Here is an 11648-nt window from a genome sequence, read left to right as displayed (position 1 = left end):
TTTGAAAGAGCTTATTGGATCCAAAAAGCTAATTTTGAAAAAACTAATTTTAGAAGTTTTTTCAATTAGTTTATTGCTACATCTCTTTTGAATGACATTTTTATCTCTATTTATTACTATTTAACTCCAACTAAAGACTTTACCATGTCTTTATTTGTTATTTTACACAAACAGCTATTAACCATCAGCTAAATTTTAACAAATAAGTTTACACAATCAGCTAGTCAAATCAGTTAACTAAAAATGTAATTATCTATCACTTAACAACTAATAGTTATTTGCAAAACATGACCAAAGTGTTAGTTAGATTTTCTCTTTTGGCTACATCATTCAAAATTAACTTTCTACCAATAGCATCTCATCTTATGTTTTCAGGGCCGGTTTGGTAAGATGTAATGAGTTTTGTAATAGAATGCCCATTACATTGAAGGGTCATTACCATGTTTGGTTGCACTTTAAAATTTTATTGTAATGGAATAAGAAATCCATAGATTAAATTTTGTTTAACAACTATTGTAATCCTCATTACATAAAAAAAAATGGATTGAATTCTCATTACATCCAACAAGTAATTCTAATTTCCATCTTTAAAGTTTCATCCAACCTCTCATTTGTCAAATCTCACTTCTCATCATTCTCAAAAACGCAAAAACTAGAAAATCTAAAAACGAAAAGAAAGCAAAAAAAAAAAAATGAAAAATAAGAAAATGAGAAAATAGAAAAAACGGTGAAAATGGAAAACGAGAAAAATGTAAAAAAAAAACTATGAAAACACGGAAAATTATATACTAATTTCACGATTTTTATTTTTTTTATTGATTTTAAATATGTAAATAAAATTTTGCGATTACATTTGACTAAACAAACATAAGTATTGTGCGCAAAATTTAAAAAAAAAAATTACATTTTATCATTTTTTTTACCAAACATGGTAATGGAATCACCATTCCATTACAAGTTTGATTACATTACAACTTTGATTACATTATATTGCATTACATCACCAAACGCATCCTCAGGATATAATTTCCTTGTTACTTTCTAGCATTTGAGAGTAACAATCACAAAGAACCTTGTAACTTATTTTAATTTGTTAATAACGCAAACTTTACATGAGCCATTTAAAACTAAATGATCTATAATTTCTTTTGCAATCCTTCTTGATTAATTTCTTTTCTAGTCTTTCTTATTTTATATCTACCAAATTTCTTTTTGGTTCTTCTTGTTTATTTATTTCTTTTTACCTGTCAAAATTGTAAAGTAACTAAGGCTAGACATGCTCTTAAGAAAAATTAATGGTGAGAGCGAGATAGAGTAGTTAAGATTGAAAAAAGCAATGGCCCTGTTTGGTAAATAGCGTTTTGGGATAAAAAAGAGCGGTTTTGATCAATTTTAGAGGTTTGACCACTGAAACCACTAATTGGAGTGTTTGGTGGAGAGAAGTTTGAGAGAGAGTTTTGAGATGAAAACGCTAATTTAGAAAAAACTCTTAAAATGAGCTTTTTCAATTAGCGTTTTGCAATATTAAAATTAATGGACTTCTTTAACCCTAATAGATAGACTCCCTCTTCTCCTGCGTCAAAATTAATGCCCTTATTCGTCTTTTTGCACAAACCGCTATTATCAATCAGCTAATTTTTACCAAACAGGTCTACACAAACAGCTAATCAAATCAGCTAACGTAATCAGTTAACAGCTAATAGCTAATGTAATCAGCTAAACTAACAGCTAACAGCTAATTCCCAAACAAGACCAATGTCTTGATATTCCCATTCTACTACCATTTTGCAGATCTAGTGCAAAGAGCTCTTTGATTAGAAGCATTATTCCATATTTTGTTTCGATTATAATTACTATTTAGTTTATCATTGAAGAAGAAAAAAGTTAATACATTGATTTTTGTGAAACGCATTAGAAAATTCCAATTAAGGAAGTTTGGGTAGATCTGCACTGCATGCAATCATATAATCTTGGTTTCATTACATATGAATTAGGTTTCTGATCCTTAAAAAAGAGCCTGCAACCTGATGTAAGCTGAATTATTATTCTACTGTTTCTAATAGAATTAGAAAGAGTCAGTCTTTATGGGTGGAAAAAGGACAATAAATAAATATTGGAGGAATAGCAGCATAGCATAGCATAGCATTGGATGGGTGAAGATGCTGTATTTTGCCCTTCCCAAATGGACACCTGTCCATTTCTTCTCACTCAGCTCACCCACTCTGCATTTTCTTTCTTTTTCTTTCTTGTCCTCTCCCTTTCTTTCTTCTTCTTCTTCCATGTCTTAAACGCCCAACAGATATTATTATTTATTATTTCCAAACAATAATTACAGAATCAAGCAACGCAAGTCTTTAGTCATCATACTCGAGCTTTTTCCATGTTTTGTATAATGGTAAGCAAACCTCTTTAAAAATCATATCAAAACCTTCTCACTTGATTATTTCTCTGATCTTTCCATGGCTTTCATAATTTAGAAAGGGTGTATCTCTTTTTGAAGGGAAGAAGAAGATACTACAGAAGGGGAGGAAAGGGCTTTTTGGCTGTTGATGCTATTAGGTATCATATCGACTACTTTTTCCTTTTTAGCATTTTCTTTCCCTTCTTTATGGATTAGTTGTGATAATTACTCGATAGAGAGACTTAATTTACAAGAGGCTTATAAGTGTTGCCTCAGATCCAGGGAATTCATGTGAACATGTGAAAATGAGTACCATCTTTTTAGGGTTTTCCTGTGATTCTTGGGGCATCAGCTTTCCTGGGTTCTTTTCATGACCTTTTCTTTTTCCTTTTTTTGGTTTTATGATAAGGGTAGCTTTTTTAATTCAGCTGTTTTCTGCGGATTTGAAGTTGTTTTCTTGTTGTTTCTATCACAATAGTTGATGGAGGTAGAAAGAGAAATTCCAGAGAAGAAGAAACTGAAAAAGCCTAAAAGAGGTCTAGCCAATCAAGTGGATATTTGGGTCTATTCTTATTGACCAGATCTGACTATCCATCACTTCCCTTTCACCCCACATTTTATGTCACCCATATTTCTCCTCGCCGGAATCTGCTTTTTAATCTAGGTATATGTAATTGTTATTTACTTTTGTAACTTCTATCAAAGCATGGAAAATGGCCTTCTGAAACCTGGCAATCACATTCCAAAATCATTCTTGATAAGGGGAGTTAATAATTTAGTTGAACAATGACAGGTTATATGACTGTAGACAAGTTGGAGTGTAACTTTTTGCACTGCCCGGATAGGGATTTTGATGGAGGAGATGTCTCGGACGGTTGCAGTGCCATTTAGAGTAGGTAATTCAGTCTGTCAAAAACTAACCATAAATACCCATTTGGATATCACAAGACTTAAATTGATGGCAGATAGGGCTGGCTCACTTTCTGATTCTGTAACTAAGCTTTCTACTGTTGAGGATAATAATTGTAATTGTGGTGATGATTTGGATAATGAAGTTAGTGATACAAAAGTTACAGTTCAGGAAGGGGACAAGGGGAGTGGAGGCCTTTTGTTGGATATGATCTCTGAAAATAAAACCAACTGGGTTGATAATGATGATGTTGCGAGCCGACAGAGTGAAGAAGATGATTCCTTATCATTGGAGGGTGATCCCGTTTATGATAGCTCCTGTTCTCTTTCAGTGGCTAGTGAGACAAGCAGCTTATGTGGTGAGGATTTCCTTGGTTTTGAGGCCTTCTCCGGGATAGGAATGCCGAGTTCTGTAAATATGGAGAAGAGCATTTGCCCTGTTGACTTTATTGCTGACGCTGCAGATTTGGTGGAGTCAAATGTTCAGACAGATGTTAAAGATTCTGCTTCTGTTGCTAGGAACCTTGAGGAGAAGATCGTAGATGGGTCTGAATTGAAGCCATCAAAAGTTGTACTTCAGTTAGCTCTAGCAAAAGGGGTAAGCGGAACAATAGCACGTAGTGTTTTTGAGGTGGACTATGTTCCTCTTTGGGGATTTACTTCTGTATGTGGCAGGAGACCCGAGATGGAAGATGCAGTTGCAACTGTACCTCACTTCATGAAAATTCCTATTCAAATGCTAATTGGTGATCGGGTGCTTGACGGTATGAGCAAATTTGTACACCAAACTACTCATTTCTTTGGAGTCTATGATGGTCATGGAGGCTCCCAGGTAATATTTGCCTTCTCTTTGGAGTCTATGATGGTCATGGAGGCCCACGGGTAAAATTTGCCATTAACTCTATAGTTATCTTACATGTGGTTGGTGCTTTGTTCAGGTTGCAAATTATTGCCGTGAGCGAGTTCATTTAGCCTTGACTGAGGAGATAGAATGTGTAAAGAATGATCCAAGTGATGGCAGGGTGAAGGACACATGTGAAGAGCAGTGGAGAAAAGCATTCACCAATTGTTTTCTCAAGGTAGATTCTGAAGTTGGAGGGAAAGGAAGTGCTGAACCAGTCGCCCCTGAAACAGTGGGTTCAACTGCTGTTGTTGCTGTTATTTGTGCATCGCACATCATAGTAGCAAATTGTGGAGACTCACGAGCAGTTCTATATCGTGGAAAAGAACCTATGGCATTATCAGTGGATCATAAAGTAAGGGCCCTCTAAAGTTTAAGGCTTTCTTATTTCTGCTGACTATTGACTGGTGAAGCTAATGGCCAGTTTTTTCATGCTGTTGTATTGTTTCAGCCCAACCGAGAAGATGAATATGCAAGGATAGAAGCAGCTGGAGGCAAGGTTATACAATGGAACGGACATCGTGTCTTCGGTGTTCTTGCAATGTCAAGGTCCATTGGTATGTGCTTCTTCACAATGATCTTTCAGTTTTTCCTTTTCATATTTAATCATGGCATCATCAATTCTTGTCATTAAGTGTTTTTGTTAGTAGAGCTACTGTCATGTCGCTCTGAATGCCTGAGCCTGAAAATGGTGAGCATAGAGTTAGTAAATTTATTTGGGGAAGAACTTCACTCAAGCTTTGTGCACTGCACTGTGACCTCTGTGTCATATATTTTGTAAGCACACTTGACAAAATTTAATTCTCCCTATCTGTGAATTTGATGGTTGGATGCTGTTTGTAGACAACTTTACTTTAGACAAGGGGGGATTAGGGCCTCCTTGGAACCTTAAAATATTACCTCTTTGACCTTTTCTTCAAAAAATGAATAAACAGAGATGTCTCAAGTGTATGTTGCAGTAATGCTAACATCAATGATTTCTTCTAGAACTTTTCGAGGTGGAAAATATTCACTCTATTTTCTACTATGAGATACTGAGTTCGCTGGGCATGTGGTATACTTGTTTTAAAAGATGTGTAAGCAATGAATTTGGGTTACTAACCGAATTCAATGTATTAAGATGATTTGTTGATGGCAAAATGACACTGACTGTATATGTTTTCTGCACAATGCCAGTCCTCGCCGTCTTGTATGATATGAAATTCTTGCACATTCAGAAGTCTAGTGTTCTTAGCATTCGTTCATTTTTAGTAGGATAGAATCCATAACTGAAATTATCTTTTTTTGTCTTCCAAGATTTTAACTTAAAAGATGAATCTTACCAGGTGATAGATATTTGAAACCATGGATAATACCAGAACCAGAAGTGGTGTTTATTCCTCGGGCAAAAGAAGATGAATGTCTCATTCTGGCCAGTGATGGTTTATGGGATGTAATGTCAAATGAAGAGGCATGTGATCTAGCTCGGAGACGGATACTTGTGTGGCACAAAAAGAATGCTGGTGTGCAGCCCTCCTCAACGGGTGAGATGTTCGATCCAGCAGCTCAAGCAGCAGCTGAGTACCTATCGAACCGTGCGCTTCAAAAAGGAAGCAAGGACAACATCTCTGTCATCGTGGTGGATCTGAAACCTCAAAGGAAGCTGAAGGCTAAGACGTAATTGTTATGTTCCTAAGTGCTAGCTCTTGGATATGATTATTTACTATGAGAAGGTAAATGATTGTACAAACTCATTCATTGATTTGAAGAGATCCATACTCAACTCCGATGTAAATTTTAGCTATTTGTTTTGGGGATTAGGAGATTTGCAACAGTTCCATGCTCGGACAATGTCTGTATTCATTTGCCTCCGAGTTATAATGAGGCTCTGTGAGGCATTTACATCCTATTGTTTTATTCTAATTGCATGGTTATTGTAAAGAAAAATTTGGAAAATTGGAGCAATAACACGTCTTTTGTAACATTTTTTCCATTGGGAATACCTCCCTAAAGTTGTTAAAATGGTAAAAATGACTAGATTGTAAACAACATTTTGAATGCCCAGTGTGCTGTTAAGACTTGGAAAACAGGCTTTAAGAGCTAACACCATGTAGCAAAAAAACCACATGCAAACAAGATAGTATTAAAACATCGGAGAGGGAGAAAGGTTTAAACAAATTTAAGCTGAGTTATTTTTCGAGTGCTCGACGAAACCATAGCGAAGCTTGTACTAGTCTAATATTTCCTGTGTGCTAATTCTTTCACAGCCTTCTCCAGTTGTTTTTCACTCTTAATGCTTTGCACCCACTTTGCATTTATGTCGACCCGTTCCATGCTCTGCTTCAAAGTTCTCGCAATTGCAGGCTTGGATCGGCTTGCAAAGAACTCCTCTATTTCCTTAGCCTTCTCAAAGGACGCAAACTGCAGGAACAGATCACAGTTAAGGGAATTCACATCAATCAACATTTCTGTTTTTTGTTATAAAAATTGTACTTGAAAAGGCAAAAACATAATTCCATAACTGAAGAAAACCAAAGAAGAAAGAGTAAGATCTTGTACCGGTGAGACAACTGCACTGACAAAGCGAGTCATTAGAAATCCTGAACCCCAGGTTTTTGAAATGTAATCCCACTTATCCTGGATTCCAACAGATTAAACGCTAATTTCTTTTGCTCCAAATGATATAAACAAGGAAATGCAAGGAAATTATATGCCTAGCAAGGAGCTCATATTTGTAACTTCAAACATAACGTCTCTACTGCTTTTAGAGTGACTGTCTAGACTAGGTCATTACCTTCAGCCATGCCCAAGCCGTTTCCCGTCCTTCCTTGGAAACAGCAAGTCCAAAAACAGCATCTTGACTACGAACCTAACGAAACTCAAAATAGTCAAGCTTCATCAGATTTGTCTCAAATAAAATGTAAACATTGACATCAATTAGGGGATAAGCAAAACCACGTCCTACCTCAGAAGACAATACAAAGTTGAGAACTTCAAGAACTATATTTGGGTCTGGGCACGACCCTAATGAGCCTGAAACACAATAAAGAATGCATAATTACAATAAAAAAAATTGAAATTACGTATTTTACAACAATCTCATAAAAGGATCATTAGTACCGAGAATGCGAGTTTTCTCCTGGCTTAAATCAGTATCCCTATAGAGCCTCAGGAGGGATTCATAACCTGCCCTATCCGATGCACTAGCTTTCCGCATTACTGCCACGTATGCTGCCTGCAATTTTATCCATAATATTAAAGGAATTTCAACTAGGAGAAAACAATCACTTGATAAATCAATGTTTTAACGACCTTCCTTATATCAGGTGGGAGAAGTGGTGTATTTCTGTCATTCACGAATTCTTGCAATCTCCTATTTGCTTCATTTAATGTGGGATCATGGCCAAATAGAGAAAGGGCTGTCAAAATTTCTCCTCTCAACATTGCATCAAGATGGCTTTCACCTTGCTTAGGGTCCCAACCAAGCTTCCTGTTAATTGAATTCCAGTGTTGGAAGTTAGCAGAGAACAAAATTGAACAAGACATGACACGACTATTATTTTTCAAGTCATCCAGATATGCCCTTTCATCCATCGCTTTAGCATGATAGTTGCAATTTTGGACAACTCAGCATCACTTGATGAGTTTTCCACTTGGCATCATACATACTTCTTAAAATAAATAGACAAGGATATTTTACATCCACAAAATTGTCGAACAGATATACTACAGTTTATGTCCTTCAATGTCATAAAAAACTAAATCATATGTACTAGAAATTGTATTCAAAATAACTTACTCTGCAGAATACTGGAGAAGACTAATGAAAAATTGGTTAACGTCATCCAATAATTCAGGAGTTGCATCTGCAGTAATCCTTTGAACTTTATAGCTTATCTGTAAAAAAGAAAGATGGAGAATTAAGATTAACAAAATAAATTAAGTAAAAAGCATGAATGTGATATATAAGTGAGCATTACACTAATCAAGTTTGACAGCACAGTATAGTCAACTTCTTCCCTGTAAGCACCCATCAATGTGAGCAAAGATGTCAAAGACTGGTGACGAGCCATACAAAGAGCAAAAGAGTCATCCAAAACTCCTGTTGAAGATACATCTAAAAGTCAACTTTTAGATAAAAAATCAAAGAGATGAGTGAGTGCAAGTGAGATGTCCAAATTACCAAATCTATCTGTTTCAGTCAGGTACTTCTTCTCTATGGCATATCTTAGTCTAGCTGCAAGATCATCATCATATTTCACTCTATAGAAACCAGCCTGATTCACATTGAGTTTTAACCAAGCACTTCCGGTCTCCCCAAGGCCGAATTCCTTAGCATCAAGAGTTTCAGATTTTGTTTGCAACAAGAAGTTCTTGTGCTCATCATATGATCCATAGCATAAAGTTATTGGGACAATCCACTGCCCTTCTCCAGGAGAACCACTTGACAGGAATTGTGACTGGAATTTATAAATTGACATGGTAAAACTATTGAAAGTAATATTACTGAACTGAGAACATAATAAATATCAAATATTCATAAAGTTCAAGTTAAAGAATGCCATTTCAAATAATATTTTTAGACAACTGGGTGGCAGAGATAGAAATAAGAAGACCTGTTCAAATTCCAACTTCTGGTCTTTGAGTTTGACACATACAACTGGGTACCCCTGTTGCCTTGTCCATGAATTCATTAACTTGTTCACAGGCTCACCAGAGCCCTCCTCAAGAGCAGCCCATAAGTCTTCTGTCTTTGCATTTGAATAAGCATGCTTTTTTATGTATGCAGCAAGTGACCTCTGATAGCATAAATAAATCAAGTAAAATAAACCAGGTCAACTTCACAGGAACACATAATGGAATTTCTGAGCGGCTAAAAATAAGATTCAGAGACATGTTAAGATATCTTCAATTATCATTAATACTGCATCAGTTGCAATTCATAATTCAATGAGTACACAAAGGTTATATCAGTCTTCTTTTTTTACCACAGAAGAAGAAAATGTTTTTAGATGATTGATAGAAAAAGCAAAACAAAGAAAGCCTCAGTCTTCTTTTTTACCATGGAAGAAGAAAATGTTTAGATGATTGATAGAAAAAGAAAAACAAAGAAAGCCGATGCCAGCAACGTTCTAAGCAAAACAAAGAAAGCCGATGTCAGCAATCTTCTAAGAAAGATAAGTTGAATTATCTTAAAAGGCCCAGCCAGTACATTATGTATCAAGTTGACAATTTTCTAAATGTGTGTCTACACTAACACAAGATTGCTTCAATCATAAAAGATGTGAGTTACAGACTACCAAATCACCAACCTGAAAGTTTTCAGCTCCAAGATAGCTTTGCAACATTCGGATAACAGAGGCACCTTTTCTATAGCTTATCGCATCAAATATTTCATCAATCTCGCTTGCATGCTTTACCTCCACCTATATAGAAAATCTTAAATTAAGTGATCATGCTATTAACTAAATTAGAATCAATGAGAACTACTTAATGTCCTTTACCTCAATGGGATGAGATCCTTCAAGGCCATCCAGCCTAAGACCTTCAGTAGATTCATCAAGAAACTGAGTCCATACCTTCCATTCTGGGAACAAGCTATCAGCTGCAAGATAGCTTACCTGTCCGAACAAAAATTAGTTAGATGAATGCATTAACAGATATACATTGCACAGAGTGCTATATAGGCATGAAATCAAACAATTACCCATGTTGCAAAACCTTCATTCAGCCACAAATGTGTCCACCATTCCATTGTTACAAGATTGCCAAACCACTGATGTGCCAGCTCATGTGCAACAACTGTAGCAACCTTAACAGCAGCCAGGATAATAATTAGCAAAGTAGAAACTTTGTATAGCAAATTGGGGCAACCAAAACACTGGTTAAGAATTCCACATACTCTTTGCTTGTTAGCAGCAGCAGAATGTTTATCATCAAAGAGTAAGGCTGTCTCGCGATATGTAACTAAACCGTAATTTTCCATGGCCCCAGCCGCAAAATCGGGAATTGCAATCATGTCCAACTTGGGAAGAGGATATTGAACAGCAAAGTATCTGTATAGAACACAATAATATTTGATGCTTAGTTGAAAATGATTATTTATATACTACATCTGTAACAATGACAAGAGTATTAAACATACCCTTTGTATAATTCAAGTGTCTTAACAGCAACATGCAATGCGAATTTCCCTTGATCTGCCTTCCCAACTTGACAATATACTCTAACTTTGATTCCTGTTTACATTTTCCAAGATAACATGACAATTAAGTACAAGGGTACAATCATTAAAAAAACATAATAAGAGGATTATCGTACCATCAGATGTGTGATCTTCGACATAATCAAACAAACCAACTACAACTGCAACCAAATATGTGGACATGATAGGTGTTTCTTCATACGAAACCGTCTTTAAAGGTCCATTCACTTTCTCCTCAAGGACTGGCATATTGGAAAGAGCTACCAGTTCTGATGGCACGTCCAAAGTGATCTTAAACTTAGCCTGCAACGCCAATATTAGACACTAATAATGAGATAAAAGCGCAAAAAGCACAGGATAAACAGAGACCGACCTTGCAAGCGGGCTCATCCCAGCATGGAAAGCATCTCCTAGCATCAGCCGGCTCAAATTGTGTAACTGCCATATTCTTCTTCTCACCATGAAGCTCGTAAGTACTAAACAAAATTGAAGTTCAAATGATTTTTTTACTTGTTAAACTTGTACGATTCTAGAATTTATTAGGTTACAAATTACAATACCTTTTGTAGAAACCCTTCATTTTGTCGTTCAAAACTCCATCAAAACCAATCGTGAGAGCACCGACCCCAATAGGAAGTGCCTCAGGGAATTCCAACACCAGTATCTCATCTGCTTCCAACAATTCAACTTTGATGGGCTTAAGCGTCTGCTTGAGAATGGCAGTACGTTTCAACCGACATAAATTTCAAATCATAAGCAGAAGGAGTAAATTCTTTAGATCGAGACAAGTACCTTAGAAGAGGAGAAGGAGACCGAATCGGACTTGAGGGTGAGGTCAGCGGCATTGAGGACAATAAAATGAGTATCAGAGACGATTTCGAGGTCGATGGAGACGGAACCAGCGAATGTGCAGGCGGAGAGGTCCGGTTTGAGGCGGATGTCGTAGCGTTTAGGGACTGCGAATCTCGGCAGGCGAGGCTGGCTTTTGAATTGATCCATTTCTGTGTCCAGAGTTCAAAATAGTGTGAAAGGGAAAAGGAAATGTAACTCTTGTGTATTTATAAGAGATGATGTTCCACGTCACTTTCGCTAAATTGCTTTTATAGAACGATGCGAACCGGATGGAACGGGGAATGCATTTTCCATCTCCATCTACGCGGAGACAGATTTGTCTGTCCATTAATCTCCGTTTTCCGAGATCTCCATTTAAAAACATTTTTTTTCTATTCCATATCCCCGTATCTACGCAAATC

The 11648-nt window shown here is 36.5% G+C and overlaps 2 protein-coding genes across 13 annotated transcripts; one reads left to right on the top strand and one right to left on the bottom strand.

The window, feature by feature from the left end:
* Window positions 1-2101: 2101 nt before the first annotated feature.
* On the top strand, window positions 2102-6107 carry LOC136202478 (probable protein phosphatase 2C 6). 12 transcript variants are annotated; one of them, XM_065993125.1, is made up of 8 exons: window positions 2103-2395; window positions 2478-2559; window positions 2880-3065; window positions 3195-3297; window positions 3367-4142; window positions 4249-4566; window positions 4663-4768; window positions 5537-6107. In XM_065993125.1, the coding sequence occupies exons 4-8, from the start codon at window positions 3255-3257 to the stop codon at window positions 5869-5871; spliced, it is 1578 nt and encodes a 525-aa protein (XP_065849197.1). In that variant the 5' UTR covers window positions 2103-2395; window positions 2478-2559; window positions 2880-3065; window positions 3195-3254; the 3' UTR covers window positions 5872-6107. The 12 variants fall into 12 exon arrangements, with proteins under 12 accessions (XP_065849198.1, XP_065849197.1, XP_065849194.1 ...); XM_065993127.1 differs by having other exon boundaries at window positions 2105-2395; window positions 3478-4142; XM_065993126.1 differs by lacking the exon at window positions 2880-3065 and having other exon boundaries at window positions 2102-2395.
* A 192-nt stretch (window positions 6108-6299) lies between these two features.
* On the bottom strand, window positions 6300-11436 carry LOC136202476 (aminopeptidase M1). The gene is made up of 19 exons (XM_065993120.1): window positions 11188-11436; window positions 10956-11101; window positions 10769-10871; window positions 10512-10698; window positions 10336-10429; window positions 10093-10246; window positions 9898-10002; window positions 9695-9811; window positions 9503-9616; window positions 8807-8989; window positions 8374-8650; window positions 8171-8292; window positions 7990-8087; window positions 7503-7680; window positions 7311-7425; window positions 7156-7223; window positions 6985-7059; window positions 6750-6827; window positions 6300-6611 (listed from the first exon to the last, which is right to left on the bottom strand). The coding sequence occupies exons 1-19, from the start codon at window positions 11392-11394 to the stop codon at window positions 6426-6428; spliced, it is 2607 nt and encodes an 868-aa protein (XP_065849192.1). The 5' UTR covers window positions 11395-11436; the 3' UTR covers window positions 6300-6425.
* Window positions 11437-11648: the final 212 nt, after the last annotated feature.

This window comes from Euphorbia lathyris, chromosome 8 (assembly GCF_963576675.1).
Source record: "Euphorbia lathyris chromosome 8, ddEupLath1.1, whole genome shotgun sequence".
Classification (NCBI taxonomy): Eukaryota; Viridiplantae; Streptophyta; class Magnoliopsida; order Malpighiales; family Euphorbiaceae; genus Euphorbia; species Euphorbia lathyris.
This window is presented reverse-complemented; position numbering and strand designations above follow the sequence as displayed.

Coding starts and splice junctions, on each gene's coding strand:
- LOC136202478 (XM_065993124.1), top strand. CDS start 3,255: ATGGAGGAGATGTCTCGGACGGTTGCAGTGCCATTTAGAGTAGGTAAT. Junction 4,143..4,248: donor ATGGTCATGGAGGCTCCCAG/GTAATATTTGCC, acceptor TGCTTTGTTCAG/GTTGCAAATTATTGCCGTGA. Junction 4,567..4,662: donor CATTATCAGTGGATCATAAA/GTAAGGGCCCTC, acceptor GTATTGTTTCAG/CCCAACCGAGAAGATGAATA.
- LOC136202476 (XM_065993120.1), bottom strand. CDS start 11,394: ATGGATCAATTCAAAAGCCAGCCTCGCCTGCCGAGATTCGCAGTCCCT. Junction 10,699..10,768: donor GGGATGAGCCCGCTTGCAAG/GTCGGTCTCTGT, acceptor TTGGCGTTGCAG/GCTAAGTTTAAGATCACTTT. Junction 7,060..7,155: donor ACTTTGTATTGTCTTCTGAG/GTAGGACGTGGT, acceptor GAGTTTCGTTAG/GTTCGTAGTCAAGATGCTGT.